General features: G+C 40.0%; 1 protein-coding gene across 4 annotated transcripts in view; it reads right to left on the bottom strand.

The window, feature by feature from the left end:
• The window catches only part of RAD51B (RAD51 paralog B), a 369,395-nt gene that overhangs the window by 333,485 nt on the left and 14,938 nt on the right, over window positions 1–20,972 (bottom strand). For all 4 annotated transcript variants that reach the window (XM_063118844.1, XM_063118845.1, XM_063118847.1 and 1 more), the window contains one exon: window positions 19,721–19,904. In XM_063118844.1, coding sequence (XP_062974914.1) covers window positions 19,721–19,904 — 184 coding nt within the window. The remainder of the gene's footprint in view (window positions 1–19,720; window positions 19,905–20,972) is intronic.

Here is a 20,972-nt window from a genome sequence, read left to right as displayed (position 1 = left end):
TGTCAACCATCTTTTGGAACTGATGGCACACACTATCCTTTGGAATCAGTTTTCTGGAAACCAAGGCTAATGCTAGAGCAGCAGGAATCTCTACTGTAAAACCTGGAAATGCTTCTAAACGAGGATTTGTGACTTCTCCTGTGGGGTTTATGTTTTTATGTCTCAGCTCACCCTATAACTTTGGTCTGAGAGCACAGCACCTTTGACTTCCCTTGCCACAAGAGATTTGAACCAAGCCAGTAACTCTGGTCCTAACAAATCTTAGGTCTGGAGAGGGCAAGGAAGATTTGCTAGAGGAGCTCCCATTCTCCTATCTCACTGCTTTCTTCCATCTGCTCACCCTCTGGATCCGCCTCAAGCTAGTGTTGCTGGACAGCCTCAAAACTAATGACAGCCATGCCGTCTTTGTCTGCCATGCCCTATTAGGCTATGTTACATATGCACACTGCCTCCTGACCAATCCTGTGCAGAGGACTTGGAGGACCATGCTGTTTTCCCATCCCCCAGTTAAATTACCTCAGCTCCTGTAGTCTGAAAAGATGCAGCCAAGGTGCAGGCTGCAGGGGTTGGCGCATGGCCTTGCTCCCTAGCCATGTTTGGAAAAGGCACTTTAAGGAATTGGTGAATGGGAGAGGGATAGACATAGAGAGAGGTAGAGAGAAAACTGGCTGGCCCGGGACTTCTGCTGATGTTCAGGGTCAGGGGGAAAAAGGAGAAGATGCAGGCTGCAAGAACCTGTGGGGTGGTATATAAATGTAATAAATATATAAATGTAATAAATGTAATAAATAAATAAATAAAATAAACCAGATAAAAACACCCCACTTTTCCTTTTGCCTTGTGCAGACCCAGCCAACTGCCTCCTCCCCACAAGCCTGTAAAGGGTCCTGCCCATCTCGAGAATGTGTCAGTGGGGGAGGGAGGAGCTGAAGAAAAGATAAATAAAAAGGAGTTAAATCCACAGAAAAAGAAATGACCCAGAAATCAACAGGATCTTAAGGAGGCAAGCTAAAAGTCTGCTAACAAGCTACTAGGCAGACCAGGTCTGAAAAACTTGGGAAGGGCTCTCCTGAAGGATAGTGACTGTCCTTCCTTTCCCCAGAGGAACCCCACACCCCGATCTAGATTATGCCCTCAGTTTTCCATATATTTCCTGTTACTTTATTTCTTAGAATTACCCTTGGAATCATAGTTCTGCTTTGCTGGTAGATTAGACACGGTGCTGCTCCCTATGAGATTTTGGTTAGAAGTTTGAAGCTTGAAATCTGAGTTCAATATTCCCCTTACAAAATGAAATACGATAAAAACAGTCCAACAGCAACTAAAGTAAAAACAAAACAAAAGGAAACCTCACTCCTACTACATTATAAAATATATTAACCCAGCCTTTATTTAATCTCCCTGAAGCTTTAAATATTTGAGGATTTAATTGAGCGGATGCATAAAACTTTAAGGCAAACAGTTCTATGGTGTTTACCAAGCTCCCCTGGCACCAGATGGAGAACTCTTTTAACAGTTCGTCTCTCATAAATAGGAAGCATAGGTTACCTAACTACTCACCCATTTTATACTTATATTTCAGTTTCACAGGATTCATCATAGAAATAGGATACCTTAGTGGTCAATTCATTTGAAAGGGCTGCCAAAGTAATTTTTTATAACATTAGGTTTAGTTCCCTCCTAGGATACTTGTTTTCCTGTCTCTTGATGAAGCTCAAAATGATAGCATTATTTAACACCATGTTTTAGCTACAATGGATTCTTATCAAAAAGCAAGATCATTTTGAAAGCAATTATGCTGGCCTGATAGCAGAACAACATGAGCATACTGAATATTTTTGAAGGGTACTTCACACATCATTTTTCCCCCAAAATGGAGATTCAGGGTTGTATCTAATGCTGGTCATTTGTTAGAAGAACAGAAACTGCTAGCAAAATAACATCCTCTCCACCTTGCAGCCCCCCAAAATCTGCTCCAGAGTTTGGATGACCTTCCAGAGCACCTCTGGGGCACTCAGCAGGGCTGCCGGGGGTGGAGGAGAGAATGGAGAAGTCTCACTGCACCAGCGGAGATCCAACCCTTAATGAAATCCCTGAACAGTGTGCATATTGCCAAGAGTCTTTCATGTTCTTATGCACATGCTGCAGATTTCACACTTTCAAACATAGCGTGTGTCAAAAGAGGAGCCTTTATCTTGCTTGGGAAACCGTCATATGGATATTACTTCTTAGTCTTCTACTCATGATGTATTTTGGATGAAGCTGAGCAAGCTGTCCGCGGTAGTATTTTTGCTAAGGAAATTAAAACATTTCAAGAAAGAAACAAAACAATGAAAAGTAACTAATACTGAGAGAGGGTGTATTGAGATGAATAGATTTAAAACATCTGCCACTGCAGAGTTGAAACACTGTGACTTTTCATGCACTACTTGCCCCAAAACTCTGGTGGCAGATTTCAAACTTCTCTTCATTGCCTAGAAGCAACATTTAATGTCAAAACCCTCGTGACAATCACACCAAAGAGTTTGGAACCAAAACATACATAGAACAATAAAAAATGAACAATAGTGATTGGGAAGATTAAGCCAGTGAAGGTGACCTTGGGCCTCCTCACTAAATGAAGTTTATAACAATGTAGTCAACAACAGTGATATGACAGAGAAAGAAATTAACAGTTGCATAAAGCTTCTCCTCCAAATAGGAACAAAAATACTAATAAAGGTTAACACATAACAAGAGGAAACAGCAACAAAATGTCGTAGCATTTGGTGCTTCTGTTCAGGATTCTATTCTCCCTACCAGTTTTCCTTTCCGTGTCATGTTCCACGTTCACCATGCTTGCTCAAGTCCTCACTCGGTTGTTCCATGTTTTTTCCTCCTCAAGATTTTTTGTTTCTCTGGAAACCTTGAGTTTTCCCTCAAGACTGCTGATTTCTCTGTCTTTCATGTGGATGGGGCTACATATGAACCATCACTCAGGAGAACTGAGAGCATTAATAGTATTATTAGTATATACAAATGGGACCTGTAACAAAATGCTGCAGTGTGCAATGCTTTTTGTTCAGGGTTGCAGCCACTCCATTCCCATCCCCCATCAGCATTTGTGGCCACTGAGCACACTAAATCCTCCTCATCGGGCTGTTTTTTGGAGTGTCCCCCCCTTGGGGAGATGGGAAGGAGAGCACCGACAGGAGGAGAAATGGAAGGGAGAGAAAGAGGAGATGGCGTACCTAGGAGTGTGCATGGAGGAGCAGAAGGCATCTTGCCCAGAGACCCTCAACCCTGGCAGCAGCATTGCCTCCTTATTCAAAGAAGGCTTTTTAAAGAGCAGAAGGATCACTTCCTCATTTAAACAGATGTCACCCTACCCTTCTTCAAGGATGTATTTATACTTCTAGTCAATGATCAAACAAGAACCCCTAAAGAGGTTCGTCTAGCACCTACACTATATTCTTTTAGACACCAGGTGAAGACCTTTTTATTCTCTCAGTATTTTAACAGTCTATAAATTAATTTTAACTTTACTGTTTTAAATTTGTATTTAAAAATTGTATTTCTGCACTGCTATTGATGTGCATAGCATAATTACTGGATGTGCTTTTGTATTGTATTTTATATCATGGTTTTATACTTTGAATGGTTTTAATTTTTGTGAACCACCCAGAGAGCTTCGGCTATTGGGCGGTATAGAAATGCAATAAATAAATAAATAAATAATAAGATACTCTTAGAAGGCCACCACCAGCCAGTGGATCTAAATTACAGGTAGTAGCTTTCACAACTTCCAGCACCTTGTCAATATCTTTGGAGTGGGCGTGAGGTGGGCAGAACAGGCTGAACTGATCAAAGAAATTACATTGATAGGGTGCATTTGATTCCCAGTATAAACTTAGTATACATGGCAGCAACTATCAGATCAAACAAAAGTGTGAATTACCCTAACCATATTTTAAGAAACTATCTTTCTCATATGAGACCAAAGTGCAGGCGCTGAAGTCAGTACCTGAGTTCTTTTTTTAAAGGAAAGCTACAAAAGTATTTTAAAAGTAACCTGCATGCCTGTTTGTTTTTGGAAATCTAAAATGGCTTCAATAGAGCCTATTAAAGCCATATATAAGGCCTTAATAAAAAAATATGCGCAGAGAAATGCTTCATCGCTTTTGTTGGAACAACCTGCATAAAACTGACCCCTGTGATATTTACAAATGCTGCTTCCAAGTGCACGCCAAAGTTCTCAAAAACCAACAAAAAATTCTTTAACATCATAACATGAAAAACATTAAAAGGAAGACAGAATTCATTAACTACTTGTTCTAGATAATTTTGTCACTGGGAAATATTTTCAGAGTTTAGCCCCTTGAGTGTGTTTAAATCAGAACTAAATAAAGTCAGCTCAGAAGACGAAACAAAAACAACAACAAAACCATCACCACCCTCCATGCAGAATGGGGCGGAGGGGGGGGGGCTCTCTCTGCAAAGCAGCACTTTTGTTTTTGTTCTTCTGTAGTCTCTAATTTTTTGCGAAATCTGTTTTATTTATTTCCTAATCTCTCTGATCACTGTTAATTCCAGTTCTTTAAACGCACCGTCTTTATTTTATTTTCCATAATGCCAAGAAAAAGTACTTTATAATGCTTGCCATTCAAGGTCAGTTGCACTTTGACTTTATACTTTAGGTACTCACAGTACCATAGTACTGAAGCATTATTTTCTCGGTGGAAGTCTTTTCAAAATCTGTTTGCTATTTAGAATTATAGAATCCTTTTCTTTTTTTAAAAAAAAAATCATTTAATTAAATTCAAACTGTTAGCAACTAAGAGTATCTGCTTTAGGATTCAAATACCTTATCTAAGCAGCTTCATATTCCAACTGAATTCTGACATAAATAATGTGAATTCCATAAGAAGTCTTTTCCAACAAATTCTAATGATCTCATTTCATTTGAATGACACTGCAATCCTAGACATTGCTGCTCAGAAGATATCCTTGGATTCAATGGGACTTGCCCTGATATAAGGGTAGAAGATTGCACAGAGCTTTTCCTCTCAAAATGGATTCACTAAATTTTCTTTGCTATGCTGTACATTGTTTTGTTGAAGTCCTCTATCATGTACCAATGTAAAGATGGTACAAAATAAGCCAGGAATGAACACACACATACACAATTTATGAGTTAGTGAGACTCTAAGACTGCTTAGAAAAGCATGGAGGCCAAGATATATGAAAGAGCAAGCACTTCCTCCTGTATGAGCCCACCTGACCTTGCCATTTTCATCAGAGGTCACAATGTATGTCCCAAAACTAAGAGAGGCTATGATGGTGAGTACCCAAGACAGGACCTTTCATGTAGCAGCACCCCAACAATGAAACTCCCTTCCCAAGGCCAGTTTGGTTGGCTCCATCCCTACTGGATTTTTGAGAGGCAATGAAAACCGTACTGTTTTGCCAATGCTTTTTGTCTTTCAAAATTATTTTGACCTGTTTTAAGGAATGTTTTATTTTTATTATTTTTTATTATTTTATGTAATTCTATATAATTGTACATAACTTTGAGAACCCTACTGAGCAGAAAAACAGCTAATACTTTTAATAACAACAATAATATATTGGATGAAGCACCAAAGTTCATTCGATTTACCTCTTTGCTGATGCCCTATGAGGCAATTGCTGTATAGACAGTTATGATTCTAAACCCATGCAATACCTAGAAGAATTTATTAGGTGTAACTAAAACCCAGTTGTCACAGTAATATTTGCCACCAAAGTATATCTAGGCCAGGAATGGAGAACCCTTTTTGGTCCAAAGGCTGAATTGGCTATGGACAAGCATACTGGGAACCAGATGTGAGCAGTCAGAAGGTCACAACCTATAGCAGGCAGGGCTACTACAAATGCTGGTGTGGAACCCTGACATACTTGTCCAGAGCCAATTCACATATACATACTGTATACAGACCCTACTATACATACCCAAAAATACACCACCCCATTCACTCACATACATAAACATACAACCATTTACTCCCAAAGATAATACACAATACACTATATTCTCTCTCATACTCCATGCTCATTTATCCTCTCTCCTACGCACATGCACACACATGCCATTTGGATTACATGCTCTGCTGTGGGAAGGGGGCTTCTTTCTTCACTAGGTAGCACAGAAGTGAAGCAATCTGGACACGGAGAAAGAGTAATCCCTCATCACTTACCTAGTTTGCCTAGTCTCCTCTAACAGGAATTTTCCCTTGTTCAGCAAAAGAGAGAACCTTCTCCTCTTCCTATTTTCCCCAGTGCACTCTATTTTTCTACCAAACAGAGGGCTCAAACAGAACCCATGTTTTTGTTTTAAGTTCCTACAAGCGCACAGCCTACCCTCAGCCTCCTATCAAAGCCCTTTTACTCATTGTTTGTGAAACAAACAACACCTTGTTGTCTAAGATCCAGGATAATTTAACCTATTCATTACTCATAAGTAACAACCTATGCAATCCAGGTGATCTGGTCCCAGAGATGAACTCCTGAATCACAGCAGACCCCTAAGGAAGAGCCTTAGGGAATAGGTAGCATCTGCATTTCAGTCTCTTTTCTTTTCTAACTTTGCATTCCTCTCTTTCCTAGCTTTGTAACAGCTACCCTTGTATTCCAGAACCAATTTATTTGCATTCTGATCTCCATCTCCAATCTAATTAGATCTTTTGTGTGTCTATCTGGCTCATATCATCTTCATCTAAGATAAGTAAATGGGTATTTTCATTACATTGTGTTAATTGGCTTACCTAACATTGGGATATTTGTGTCATCACATTGTTTTAACAATGTATATTATGTTTTAATTCAGTTTTATGTATTTTATATTTACTGTTGTTCCTCGCCTTGATCAAAATGGAGAGGCGGGTAAGAAATATATTATTATTATTATTATTATTATTATTATTATTATTATTACCCAGCTTCTTCATAAGATGCATGTTATCCTGAATTATATGCATCTAATGTATAAACAGTGAGGTCAGAAGAAAGTGAAATGCAATCCCATTGTTAACAGTGACCATTCACAAAACAGTGGTTGCTGATGACTACATTTCTTCATATTCAGCCTGCCTTACCCATATCTCTCTGTCCCTATTTCCCCCCATTGTAAGCTCCTTGTGGGCAGACACTTGTCGGTGTGAACATCAAATAACAGCAACAGCAACAACATGTCCTTACTGTTCATTTGACTATGCAATTCATGTATTTGAAGAACTGCTCAATATAAATCTTCATGACATATAATGTTCTAAAATCCCTTGATTTCACAATCATCTCAGAAGAACTATGTTTTAATGTTCCTACTGCCATAGGATTGTGAACATTTTTACTGGCCTTACTCTTATGCTTTTAGCAGCAGCTTGACACATTTAGTGGGTGAAGCTTTTCCTGGCATGGGGGTTAAGTCAGAGAAGGTCTTTAAATTTTTGAGCTAATTAATAAACTGGGAGTAGTAGGCAGCCAAAGAAACAAATACTACACAACTGAGCCAAAATCTGAAAAAAGAGAATTGGAGGAGAGCCAGAAAGCAAGCAGCTAAAAAGGGAGTACTCTAACTGCTGAGTGGAAGTTTATGAGGATGGGAAAGTGCATCCTTACTGGTGTTTCGTGAAATGAAAGAGTTCCCCCCACCACACACACACACACACACACACACACACACACACACCACCACCTTTAAAAAAGAAATGAAAAGTGAAGGCAAGAATTCTCTTATCTGGTATCAGAAACAAATGTAGTTGAGCAATATATAGTGACAACATGGTGATTCAGAGCTCACATTGTTAATTAAGAAAAATCAGATCAAAGAGGGGGGAGCAGGGACAGGGTGTAACAGTTCCTTTCTCTTAATTACTCCATCTAAAACAGCAGCAGAGAACCCCAGGGCTCTCCTAAGAGCTTAAGTCCAAAATTCTAGACTTGCTCAGCTACGGGAGAAATAAACTACATAAAGGCTGTGGAAGCCTATATGGGAATACTATCTAGTATGTACTAAGGAGGCCCCTTTGTAAATGGATTTTCACTCATGTAGCCAGATGAACATTTGAAGCTACCTTAAACAAAGTTACATTATTGATCTACCCAGCCCAGGACCATCCACTCTTGACTTGCAGCAGCTCTTCAAGGTCTCAGGCAGAGGTCTTTCCCAGTACTGAGAAGATTCTTTTACAGGGAGATTCCAGGGATAGAAACTGGACCTTTAAGGAAAGCATGCAGTCTAAGACTATCCTATAGCTCCGCCCAAATGGTTCATTTGGAAAGTTTGTTGCTAAACTACACCTCATGTGGGGGATTTGACTGGATTGCCTGTCTTTTAAAAACAAAAAACATGCAGTCGCAGAAGAAGGGCGACTATCTGATCAGAGCAGCAACAGAACAAGAGGTGTTTAAACCTTTTCCGCTTGGAGCGGTTTCCTGCTCAAAATCTCCCTCAGTTATGTCGTCATCCTCCCCAGGATATTTGTATCCCTGCCTCCTGCTGCGAACAGTACCCACAAGAGATAGATTCGGAGCAAGAAGAAGGAAAAGGGCTAAACACACACACAAACACACACACACACACAGAGAGACAGAGACAGAGAGAGCGTGTGCTCTGTTCAAATTGGCAGCCCCGATGGCTGCATTTCATTAACAAAAAACCAAATCATGAAGACAAAACATTGGGAGATCCTACATAGCATGCAGTTTAGCCCAGAATCAAGGAGTAGACCTTGTATGCTAGTCACAAATTATTAAGGGACAATGCAAGTGTTAAGCCCTATGTGGTGACCTTTCTATACAGGGAACATAAATATGGCAGTTGCTTACCACAAAGATTAACCCAGGCAGAATCTACCCTACTGCTTTGTAGCGGTATCAAAGTGCACTGATAACTGCTGGGACCCATGACACATTCCATATACTGCTTTCATACCACTTTCATAGTATATTCTGCTTGGTGTAGATCTGGTCTTAATCATGAGAATCTCCATACTAGCATCATAGTATATAGAAGAGTTGTTCTGTTCAGTGCCAATGGAGCCACTTTCCACATAATCAGGGTGATCCACATAGTAAATAAATTATAAACATTACATAACCCATGTGAAGCAACCAAAGAGCAGTTAAATATGGTCAGGATCCAAAGAGGAATGCACCAAGGATTTTCAAGACCTCCTGCTGCAATTCCTGGGGTTTGTCTTGACAAGGGGTTTGCCCCAGGGTGGATCCGGAGTGGCGGCAGGTCATCTATATGATGCAGCTGCCATCCCAAACCCATCCAGGGGCAAACCCCCAAAACTCCACTTAAAAAAAGTCAGGCACTTAACCCATTTTTTTTCCTGTGGAGTCGTGCCACAGCCAATGGCCACCCCTGACTGGTCGGCATCAGGTGACAGGGAAGGGGGCGGACTGCCTCCCATTTTTTAAAAAAATAAATTAACTGTACATAAAAAGGGGGGAAATAGGCTGCCCCCTCCCCCCCCAGTGCTGCGTGCAGAAGCTTGGGTGGCACCACTGCTTGGTGTGGTGGCGGCAGGAGGTCTGAGGGAGGAGAGCTGGGTCCAGGCATCCCTCTCTTCCTCGCCCTCTGCCCCCCCCTGTTGTTTCTTTTAATCTCTATATGCAAAGCTTCACATGTACAGATGAATGAGGGGGGACGGCTGCCTTCCCCCCCACAGCGCCTGCACTGCACACAGGGGTTTGGGCGGGAGGTCTGAGGGAGGAGAGCCCAGTCCAAGGGGAGGGGGAAAGGAACGGTGCAGCTGGAGGGGGAGGAAGAGAGAGCCGCGTGGAGCCCAAACTGGCTCTCCTCTCTCTGACCTCCCTCTGGCTGCCCCGTTCCTCTCCATCCCCCTTTGTTTTTTTAAAAAATCTGTAGATGCAAGGGGGAAATGGGGGGTGGGGGGGAGAGAAGAATGGGGCAGCCAGAGGGAAGTCAGAGAGCTGGCTGCCCTGTTCTTCACCCCTCTCTGGAGCTAGAACCGGTGGCGGCGGCAACTCTGCATTGGCACTCCTTCCTGTGCAGATGCCAGGAAGGAGTGCCAAAGCGAAAGCCTGAGGCCTCACCACGCCAACCCACCGCCATCAAGATGGGGGCCTGGCCTTCCACAAAAAACCATTCTTGAAGGTTGGAGGGAAATACACTGAAATGTTTTAGGTATACATAGAGAGATCTTTAGATTTTTCTCCAGCTATGTTATCCTTTAAGTTTTGTTTAAAAACCTGGGTTTCTCTCAGCAATCTTTTGTATCTTGTTTGGGAAATGACGTAATATCTGAGTGTTCCTTAGTTTGTCAAGCTGAGCCTTGGTTAGGTGAAAAGATAAAATATTTATCTCGTTTTTACCCCTGTTAACTAGACACAACAAGATAGTTAACCATTCGTCCTACAGGCAAGGAAACATCATCAAATGGAGTTAGAATGGCAGAAGGGAAGCACAACCCTAAAACATGACAAGTGTTCTAAAATTCACAAAGAAGGGTTAAAAGGTATAAATATATCACAAAATTAAGAAGTATTATTAAAAATGACTTTTTTCAGGAGCAAAGAAATTAATAAGCAACAGAAGCTAAGAGAATGCTCAACAGTCCAGACTAGTCACCACAGTAGAGCACTGCAGAAATAAACCACCCATCAAATATGACACCCATATGCAACTTTGAAAAGTAACAAAGTATGGATGTTTATGTAAAAGGGCATAGCATTGCCATGATAAAACTTTTTTTAAAAAAAACTTCCTTATTTTGTTCACACACACTCAATTAACAGAAATATGTACACGGTCAGCAGAACCTGATGTAAGAAAAACTGCCATACATTACAGTGGATTACTTATCAGTCCATTCCATTTTGTTTTAAAATTTTGAAAATAAAATGTTATTAAAGTGTGACTACCGTTAAGCAAGACAGCCAGAAAGACCAGGAAATGAAGCAAGAAATAAATATCAGAGTAACTGATTGGAGGAACAGATTACAAAAACAAAGCAAACACTTGGCAGCATTTAAAAGAGAAATAAACAGATAAATTGCACCGATGTATTTATGGTTCCAATGGATCTTGTCTTACAGTTTTAGAGACCAATGGAGCATAAAATCAGGGACCCTCAGAATAGTGGTTTGTTTTTTGCAGGGGGGAACTAAATCTTGCTTATCTTATCATAAGTTTTCCAACTCCTTTACTGATGAAATATTGCCTATTCAAAAATTGTATACTTCAGAGCATTACCAGCTTTAAATCTCTTTTCCATCTGCATAGTCAGGAATAAAGCGCCATCTACTGTGTCTGCACTTCAGGTTCAATATCAGTGCCAAGAAAATAGTGCAACTATTATCTGGGAACAGGGAGTAGAAGTAAAATGTAGCTTTATAACAGCAACTCCCAGCTCACTAAATCTTCAAGATTGGTTTCAAGATTTCAGGCTTCATATTAATTGAATAAATAGACCATGCAGTTTCAGTCATCATTCAGAACAAAAGCCATATGGCCAAACAACTTAATCTGTCAACAGAGTCCCTTGTCCACGTTACATGTTACTTCCTGGTGTTTGTTTTCTCTTGCTATTGTTATCTACTCATGTGAGCAATGCAATGTGTGAGTAGGGAACTTGCAGATTTCAGCTGAAGCAATTTACATAATCTATTGGTTACCATCTGGAGATTCAGAACAAAAGTTGTTTCAATGTAAAACCATGAGTTCCCAACTCACCAAAGATAATATTTATTATTTTTATCACATTTATATACCACCCCATAGCCGAAGCTATACATTGGGAGGGGAGGGGGGATAAGTGGCAAAACATCATACATGTATAAGTGGTATAGAATTATATTCTCCAGTTCTGTCACCTACTTTTTTGGTTCTGAAACATATTTTTCTCCAGCTTATGTGGAATTCGTAATCAACCCTTGCAAAATACATTTCTTTTCTTGCAAGTCACAAAGGTAGAATTGGAAGGTTGGGAATAGAGAGAAAGCTTGGACATTTTTAGAATGTTTGCAGCAAATCTAACTGCAGCTCTTCTCACACTTATTTATCATAAACAAATAAACAAACGTATGTCATGAAATTGCCATGAGCATGTCGGAAGGGACCACTGTGTAAAATATACACAACCCCACCCACTCTGCTCTATGACATTACATCATACATAGTGGATATGAATTACAGTTCAGAGTGGGCAGAATTATACATATCCTTATGATGATTATGATGTATCTGCAACCACTCTCAGTAGTAGGCCGGTGAAAAGGCTGTTTGGAAAGGCATGCTGCTGGGCTGGCATACTACTACCTTCCTGATTACTGATTAACTGCACTATCAAGAAATTGCCAAGGGACAACACCCAGAGATTTCAAAATTCAACTGCTTTAACATTCTACAAATGCCACTTCAAAATAAATAATCAAAATACTACTTATTCCAAATCCAAACACAGCATTCAGCTACCCTGAGAGCTAAGCAAACAGTACAGATTCACAGCATGTCATCTACATTCTATTTTGTGTTTTCTGTCCAAATTGTAAAATCTATAATAATAAAAGAGGATGTATGTTTGACTGTCACTGCCATATCACCAAGACTGTGAAACCTAGATATCTGAAACTTGGCATGCATAATAAGGGGACCCTAGGGATGTGCACCTCTAGGTTATTTCGCTTTAAACATGCATTAATTAATTTTAATCTAAGAGTATGGTTGAAAACTGCAACAATCTTTAACCAGTAGGGGCAGACTTCCCTATCAGAGCATAATTTTGCAGTTGATATAGTTTGAAGCTAGGGGAGATTACTAGGCCCTTCCTCCTGGTTATGGGTCACCCCACAGGGGAATGAATTGGACAGCCCCCCTCCTTGAAGAGGCAATAGAAGTGCACCTGGCAAGGGATGTGCCTAGCTGTACCAGTGGAGATGGGGTGGGCACAACATGTCTCTGACCATTGTGTAAGTTTGCTTGAAGACTTTGCTATATCAAACTAAGGGCTATTTAATAGGCCAAGGGGCAGAGTTATATGCCTGCAGCCTCTCCTCTGCTGTAGGGCAGCCAACCCTCAGGGTGATGTTTTCTTCCTCAGGGGTCTATAGGGGTGCACCATGGCAGGGGCTACATATAAGGATGCAATGGCTACATATAAGTATTGTCCTTACTACCTGAGAGTAGATTTGAAGAGGAATTCTTACTTGTGCCCAGTTGTGTTCTCTTCGAGCTATACAAAATTACTATTCTTGTATTAGAATTTGGGCAGTTCCAACTTTTTCTTCCTACCAAACAGGAAAAAGACTTAAGCATCCCTTTATAAGTTTTTCCATTTATTGACTTGGACCTTAGTTGCATGATAAACATGCACCACCTAGTGGCTATTTTCCCATGTATAAAAAAAAATCTACTTCAGTTTTTTTAAAAACAACAACACACATCTCAATCTAACTATACTGGGGAGAAATAATTTGCTTTCATGAAAAGAATTTTCAGAAACTGAGACAAACTGGAAGCACAAAATGTTTCAATAAAAGGTGCCTCTGTAAAATCCAGCTATTATTTATTTATTTATTGCATTTCTATACCACCCAATAGCCGGAGCTCTCTGGGCGGTTCACAAAAATTAAAGCCATTCAAAGTATAAAACAACAGTATAAAACCATAATATAAAATACAATATAAAAGCTCAACCAAGATAAAAACAGCAGCAATGCAAAATTATAAATTTAAAACACCAAGTTAAAATTTATTTATAGACTGTTAAAATGCTGGGAGAATAAAAAGGTCTTCACCTGGCGTCCAAAGGCATATAACGTAGGTGCCAAGTGAACCTCCTTAGGGAGCTCATTCCACAGCCGGGGTGCCACAGCAGAAAAGGCCCTCCTCCTGGTAGCCACCTGCCTCACTTCCTTTGGCAGGGGCTCGCGGAGAAGGACCCCGAGGATGACCTTAGGGTCTGAGCAGGTACATATGGGAGGAGCCGTTCCTTCAGATAGCCTGGCCCCAAGCCATTTAGGGCTTTAAATGTTAATATTCTAAAGCCTTTGACTGTGTGGATCATAACAAACTGTGGCAAGTTCTTGGTGGTATGGGGATATCAAGTCATCTTGTCTGCCTCCTGAGGAATCTGTATAACGAACAAGTAGCAACAGTAAGAACAGACCACGGAACAACGGACTGGTTTAAGATTGGGAAAGGAGTACGGCAGGGTTGTATACTCTCACCTTATCTATTTAACTTGTATGCAGAACACATCATGCGATGTGCTGGGCTTGACAAATCCAAGGCTGGAGTTAAAATTGCAGGAAGAAACATTAACAACCTCAGATATGCAGATGACACCACTTTGATGGCTGAAAGCGAGGAGGAGCTGAGGAGCCTTATGACAAAGGTGAAAGAAGAAAGTGCAAAAGCCGGGTTGCAGTTAAACCTCAAAAAAACCAAGATTATGGCAACTAGCTTGATTGATAACCGGCAAATAGAGGGAGAAAACGTGGAGGCAGTGACAGACTTTGTATTTCTGGGCGCAAAGATTACTGCAGACGCTGACTGCAGCCAGAAGACGTTTACTTCTTGGGAGGAGAGCAATGACAAATCTTGATAAAATAGTTAAGAGCAGAGACACCACACTGACAACAAAGGTCCGCATAGTTAAAGCAATGGTATTCCCCGTAATAACCTATGGCTGCGAGAGCTGGACCATAAGGAAGGCTGAGCGAAGGAAGATAGATGCTTTTGAACTGTGGTGTTGGAGGAAAATTCTGAGAGTGCCGTGGACTGCAAGAAGATCAAACCAGTCCATACTCCAGGAAATAAAGCCAGACTGCTCACTTGAGGGAATGGTATTAAAGGCAAAACTGAAGTACTTTGGCCACATAATGAGAAGACAGGATACCCTGGAGAAGAGGCTGATGCTAGGGAAAGTGGAAGGCAAAAGGAAGAGGGGCCGACCAAGGGCAAAATGGATGGATGATATTCTGGAGGTGACAGACTTGACCTTGGGGAAGCTGGGGGTGGCGACAGCCGACAGAAAGCTCTGGCGTGGGCTGGTCCATGAAGTCACGAAGAGTCGGAAACGACTGAACGAATAAACAACACAACCAGCACTTTGAATTGGGCCTGGACTTGAACTGGCAGCCAATGAAGCTGGAAAAGGACTGGCATGACTATTGAGTATCTGCAGACTCTCCTCCCACACTTCCATCTTGGGACCCTAAACATGCAGATACTGTGACATCACCAGCATTTGTTCTCCCCCTCTCTCCTATCTTCTTCCACTATCTGCTTTTTGTAACATCTTGCCTGATGATCTGGAGATCTCAAAAATTTCATATATTTTTAGATCTTTTGGTTGGCTTAAAAGTTTTTCACAAATATAGATTTTGATAATTTGCTGTCAATAAATATGTGCAACACACCATAACGCTTGATTTTACATCGTCGTATTTGTGAGCATTTTCATTTCATCCTAATTAGACTGCAGATTAGCTAAGGTTTCCTTCAGTAAAACCTTCCCGTCTTATTTTTCTCCTACCCATACTATTAATAAGAGTCTCAAGTGGGACAAAGTTACACATAGTAATAACGGAAAAAGACATCAGCAGTTTATTAGCATTTAAAAAACCAGACTTTTTGAAGTTATGTCTAAAATGACAATTTATAGCCTCGTTTTCATAATGTTTCTGCCACAAAGTGAACAATGAGAGAACTTCAGCAACCTGAAAACAAAAACAGACAACCATCTTCTTCAACGTTGTATTACTTTAAACCCACTTCCCTTTCTACACTTTTCTGTGACACTGAAATAAGAAAATATTGCACTAGTCTTTTACTTCTTTTTCTCAAAAGTATTAAAATTTTATGAGCATGACTATTCCAGAAGGAACACCGTGTCAGATCATAAACTGCAGAAATGCATATTCTTGAGACACTCATAACAAAGCACATAGATGGCAGCAGCATTGAAACTACTTACAAAATACATTTTTAATGTAGTAGTTTTCAAAGTAAAAGTTGTTTTGCAAGAAAATACATTTTAAACCCACTCTTAAGAGAAACATTTACATGATGAATTTCTATTATTCAGACAGGCAGGAAGGCATTCCGCACTGCCTGAGGGACAGAAGACAGGGATAAAAGTCACTTCTTGAGGAAGAAGGGTCAGACCATCTCTGAGTGAGTATGAAGTTATTCAGGAGCTAATCTAGCCCTATATGGCAGTTTACTATAACTTATTAGAGAAAGCGGAGCTAAAGAAAGCCAGAAATCTGATGAGCAGACTTCCATTTGCACAATGGGACTTCGCCTTTCTGCCTTATCCGCTACACCACCTGTGCTCCCCCCAATTCTGCTCTGGAGGGGGCCCCAACCCCCCAGAGCAGATTGGCGATGTGTGGGTGGGCTATAGGGAGAGGAGGGAATCAGTCCCACCATCAGTGTCCATTCCATTGGTGGATGGACATAATTGGATACAACCCAATGAAAACAAAAGCAAAGAAGCCCCATTGAGCACACATTCATCTGGGAGGCCAAAGGCTCAAAGAAGTTCCAAAACATTCCATAGCGATATACCTGTACAAAGAAGCAGTGCAGATTATTTTCTTGCCAACTAACACTGGTTTTGAATATAAATGCTGTAACTATTTCAGTGTTACTGATTGCTATAGCATGGTATGATTTGGTTTGGTTTCAATCTTAGTAGCTAGCTGTTTTTCACTTTTTGTGGAAGTTTAAAAATTAAAAAATCTCCTAGGCCAAAGGTAAATAAATTAATCTTCAATACACAGGAAAACAAAAGCCAGATTTCCAAGCCTCGCAATAGAAGGGTATGTTAACGGTAACATAATCTGTTTAGGGTTTTTTTTTTTTTTTAAAAAAAACAACCCCTCCAACTAAATATTCAAAGTAGTATACACAATCATTCTAAATGGAGTATAGATACACAAAGTTCAACAACTCAAAATAATTATATGAATCACTTTGATATTCTATGAATTTAACAGTAATAGTTCAAGCTTCTTTTAAATTGGCTGTGCATGGTAAATACACAGTTAAATATCAAAAGGATGCATTAATAAAATAAGCACTAGTGCTGCTTTTCCATTCATTCAGCATCTCTGGAAAACATTAAAAGCTTCATGGATCTTAGCATTCTGTCTCCATGTTCTTAAGCAAGGCCAAAGGGCAGGGTCTCTGGGCTGCTCCCCATAGCTCAAATTTACAATTTAAATCAACTGAAGACAGAGATATTAACATCTTCCAAAACAAATTGTATAACCTTCCACTTTGCCAAGGAACTGCATCATATTTGCTCTAAATATGAACAGAAGTGCCATAAAAGTCATTGTTTTTCAAAAACAATTTTCCTGGCTCCTTTTTAAACATATAGTTTTTAAACAAGCATCATTGTGTGCAATGGTCTGGGCCACTACATTTGCACACAATTTTATAGGAATGGATTAGGAATGTTTTAGTTTTTCAAGACATCTGTCAAGATTTATATTAGATTACAAAAATAAAATAGGTCCAGCTCCTGCCAAGTTTCAGACGTCCTTTCTTCCCTAGTTCAAAATGAATGATTCACTGAGGTGACAGCTACAAGAACCAGAGAAGTCACCGACAGAAGAATCCACAGGTGGAACAGGTCTACCCAACACACACTTTTTGCCTTATAAAGTGTGCTTCCTACACTTGTTGAATATTTAAAATTAGATCCAACTGATCTCTCTTGGCAGTCATTCTGTTCTAAAATTGTTCCTGTTGGATGTAAGGGGAAATGTTTCCGAGACACTATTTCTTTTAATACAGATTTACTTAACTTTGCTCAAAAAGAACCTATGATTTTGCATTATTATGATAATTTATTACATGGATACCCTGCTTGTTTTCATAAGGTACTCAGAGCAGCTTATATATGGTTCTTAAGGTGGTCTCCTCTCCTGACAGCTTACAGATCCAAACCTGCTTAACTTCAGCATTAGTGCTCTTCATGTATTCTAAGACCATTTTCTGGGCCTCCTGAAAGCACACATGGGAGAAAGACACACTGTCTACATGACAAATTCTGAAATAAGGCATATTTTTAAATCAAAGACACTCAAGAATACCAAGATTGCTAGGAAATTTCATAAACCTCTCCTAAGTTCTCTGAACACACACACCCAACCCCTACAACATCAACACTGTGAGATGCAATACCGTCATTTTCTAGTTTAGTTTTTTAACCTGACTTTGATGCTACGTCTCCTAGAATGAACAAATGAAGCAGGAATTCATCTCTAATTACTTCCAAACACAACGATTACTGTCCAGTACTTTCTCATCACTGAATAGAATATGTTCTGAAAGCTCGCCTTCAGCCTGATCATGTGAATTAAGATAATCCCCAGAAGCTCTCCTGTCTATTTCAAAGCTATGATTGGTTGGAACAAAAGAGAGAGATTCTTCTGTTGCTGCACCAAACTTTGACATTCCTGCCTAGGGAGATCCGCCTTGCCCTCTAATTGTTGGCATTCCACTGCAGTGTCAAGACCTTTCTGTTAAGAAAACATTTGGCCTTTAACTTAACCTTATTATATTTGTATGGCTTTCCAAAGTTCTCTTATTATATTTTCATTACTACTCTTTTTAGTTGTTTTCTCTTTTTGTTTTTGTTTTTTAAATTGTTTTTTTATTATTCTTCACATATAGCCATCTTGGACTGTACAAAGCAAAATATGCTTTCAATGTTTTAAATAAAAACTAAATGACTAATAAGTACATCTTATGAAGGACCAGACCTACCAAATACATGAGAAACAACAAGATATCAACAAACTACATCTCATTAATCGTCATACAAAATTACAACATGGAGGATGTAAATGTAGCTACCTATTGTTAAAATTTAAGTTAAATCTAACAAAATGGCCATGGTTGTGAAACTTCCTTTCTTTGCACTGGAGACTATTAGCAAAATACTTGATGATAAAACATGCTACAGCATCCTAATGACGAAAATCCATACAGAAGAGATAAGAAATCCACCCGTTCAGTAATGGGGTTGTAATCGTGTTAGTCTTCTCACACATAAGTTAGCATACAGGCTCCTCATGAGGCTAGCTAAAACTGTGCCGAAGTGCAGTAACCACCAATTTGCCTCAGTATAACCCATCAACTTATTTCTTCCAGCAAATGTAATTCATGCAGAACATATCATTAACAGAATACTCAAAAGGAGACTTTTAAAGGAATGAGAGCAAAAGATGCCAGTGCCCTGGTTAGCTAAACTCAAATGCCCTCAAAGTTGGCAAAGGGTAGCACTAATACTTCATGTTGGGATCATGGAACCAGAACCGCAATTTGCTTTATTCCACGTCAGGAAGGCCATTCCCCATGCAGTCTTCATGTCAATAGAAAGAAAGAGTTTATTCTCCTACCAAAGCAGAGGTACATACCAAGTGGCTTCTTTCCTTTCCCTGCCTCCTGCTCTACAGCTCTCATCTAAAATGGTGGGGATGCAGTAAAAACACTTATTCTGAAGGTTGTAAACTATCACTTCACTTCTGATAAGCACTGTGTTTTTCTTTTACTACAAATGCACTGCACTCTGTGTCCCAAAGGATATGTAGTCTTAAGAAAGTTTCAAGCCCTTCTAATACCTACAAGTTCAATCTTCATCTGTAGTCTCTAGATATAAAATTTTAGGTCAAACATCACACTCAAAAAGTAAAAAGGCCGAGAACTTACTGGTATTGAAAATTCTTCAGCCAAGTATTTCAATATTGATGCCTCTCTAGTCAACAAGTTGCTCCTTTCTTGCAGGTTGCCTTGAATTTTTGTATCAAATTCTTTTCTGATTACAGAAGCAATAGAGTCAATTATTACAAGTTTAACATTCTTCGAAATAATTTCTTCTTCCAAAGATTCAATCCTGAAAAGAAATAAAGCATTGGTTTAGTAGAGATGCTATTACTAGTATTAGTGCATTTATGTCAGAGGCTAAATTAAGACATAGAAGTAGCAAAGTTTGCCCAGAAACCTTCTCTTTGCCTTAAAACTCTCACATGAGCCCTGCATTCTGGTAAGCTGAATACCACACATGTGAATGCATGCATGCATGTGAGCAAATGCTCATGAGGCATGCACTCTCATAGGATGGTTTCACATTATTCAGGGAAATCTGGCTTGCGTATGCTTAACAGGTAGCAGCAGCAATATCAATTCACCATTATCAGTTCCCCAGTGAGAGTACTTGCATGATACATGTGTTGCCAAAACATACATTTGGCATTTGCAATTGAACACTTTTAGTGCTACATTTAAAACATTATATGTAAGGCAGTTTGTAGATGCATGACATATCATCTCAGTTGTGCCAGAGAAGCTCAGCCTGGTGGATTTCTGTATACATGTAGCATGTTTTTATCCCCACTGGCATCAACCTGGCACATTTGCTGAAGAATCTATTTGGTTTTAGAAAAAGCAGCAAGGGCACAAGGCTTGAAGGCTGACAGAAATGGGAAAGCCCTGCATGGCAGCAGGAGGATCAGCAACTAATTGTTTATTATATGCCATCCACTGATTAAATTAAAAGGAGTTGCTCCCATGGAACTGCAGATACATCCAAGAGGTTTGATTTCCAAGTCACCACCCCAGCTTCACTGGCTGCCAGGCCCAATTCAAAGTGCTGGTACTAACATTCAAAGCTCTATACAGCTTGGGGCCAGGTTATTTGAAGGAACGCCTCCTCCTATATGTGCCTGCCCGGACCCTAAGATCATCCTCAAGGGTCTTTCTCCGTGTGTCTCTGCCAAAGGAAGTGAGGCAGGTGGCTACCAGGAGGAGGGCTTTCTCTGCCGTGGCACTCCAGCTGTGGAATGAGCTCCCTAGAGAGGTTCGCCTGGCACCTACGTTATCCTCTTTTCAATGCCAGGTGAAGATCTTCTTATTCTCCCAGTATTTTAACAGTTTATCATCTTAGTCTTTTAACCTTGCTGTT

This window comes from Elgaria multicarinata, chromosome 2 (assembly GCF_023053635.1).
Source record: "Elgaria multicarinata webbii isolate HBS135686 ecotype San Diego chromosome 2, rElgMul1.1.pri, whole genome shotgun sequence".
Classification (NCBI taxonomy): Eukaryota; Metazoa; Chordata; class Lepidosauria; order Squamata; family Anguidae; genus Elgaria; species Elgaria multicarinata.
The sequence above is the reverse complement of the archived record's forward strand: the minus strand, read 5'-3'. Positions and strand labels throughout refer to the sequence as shown.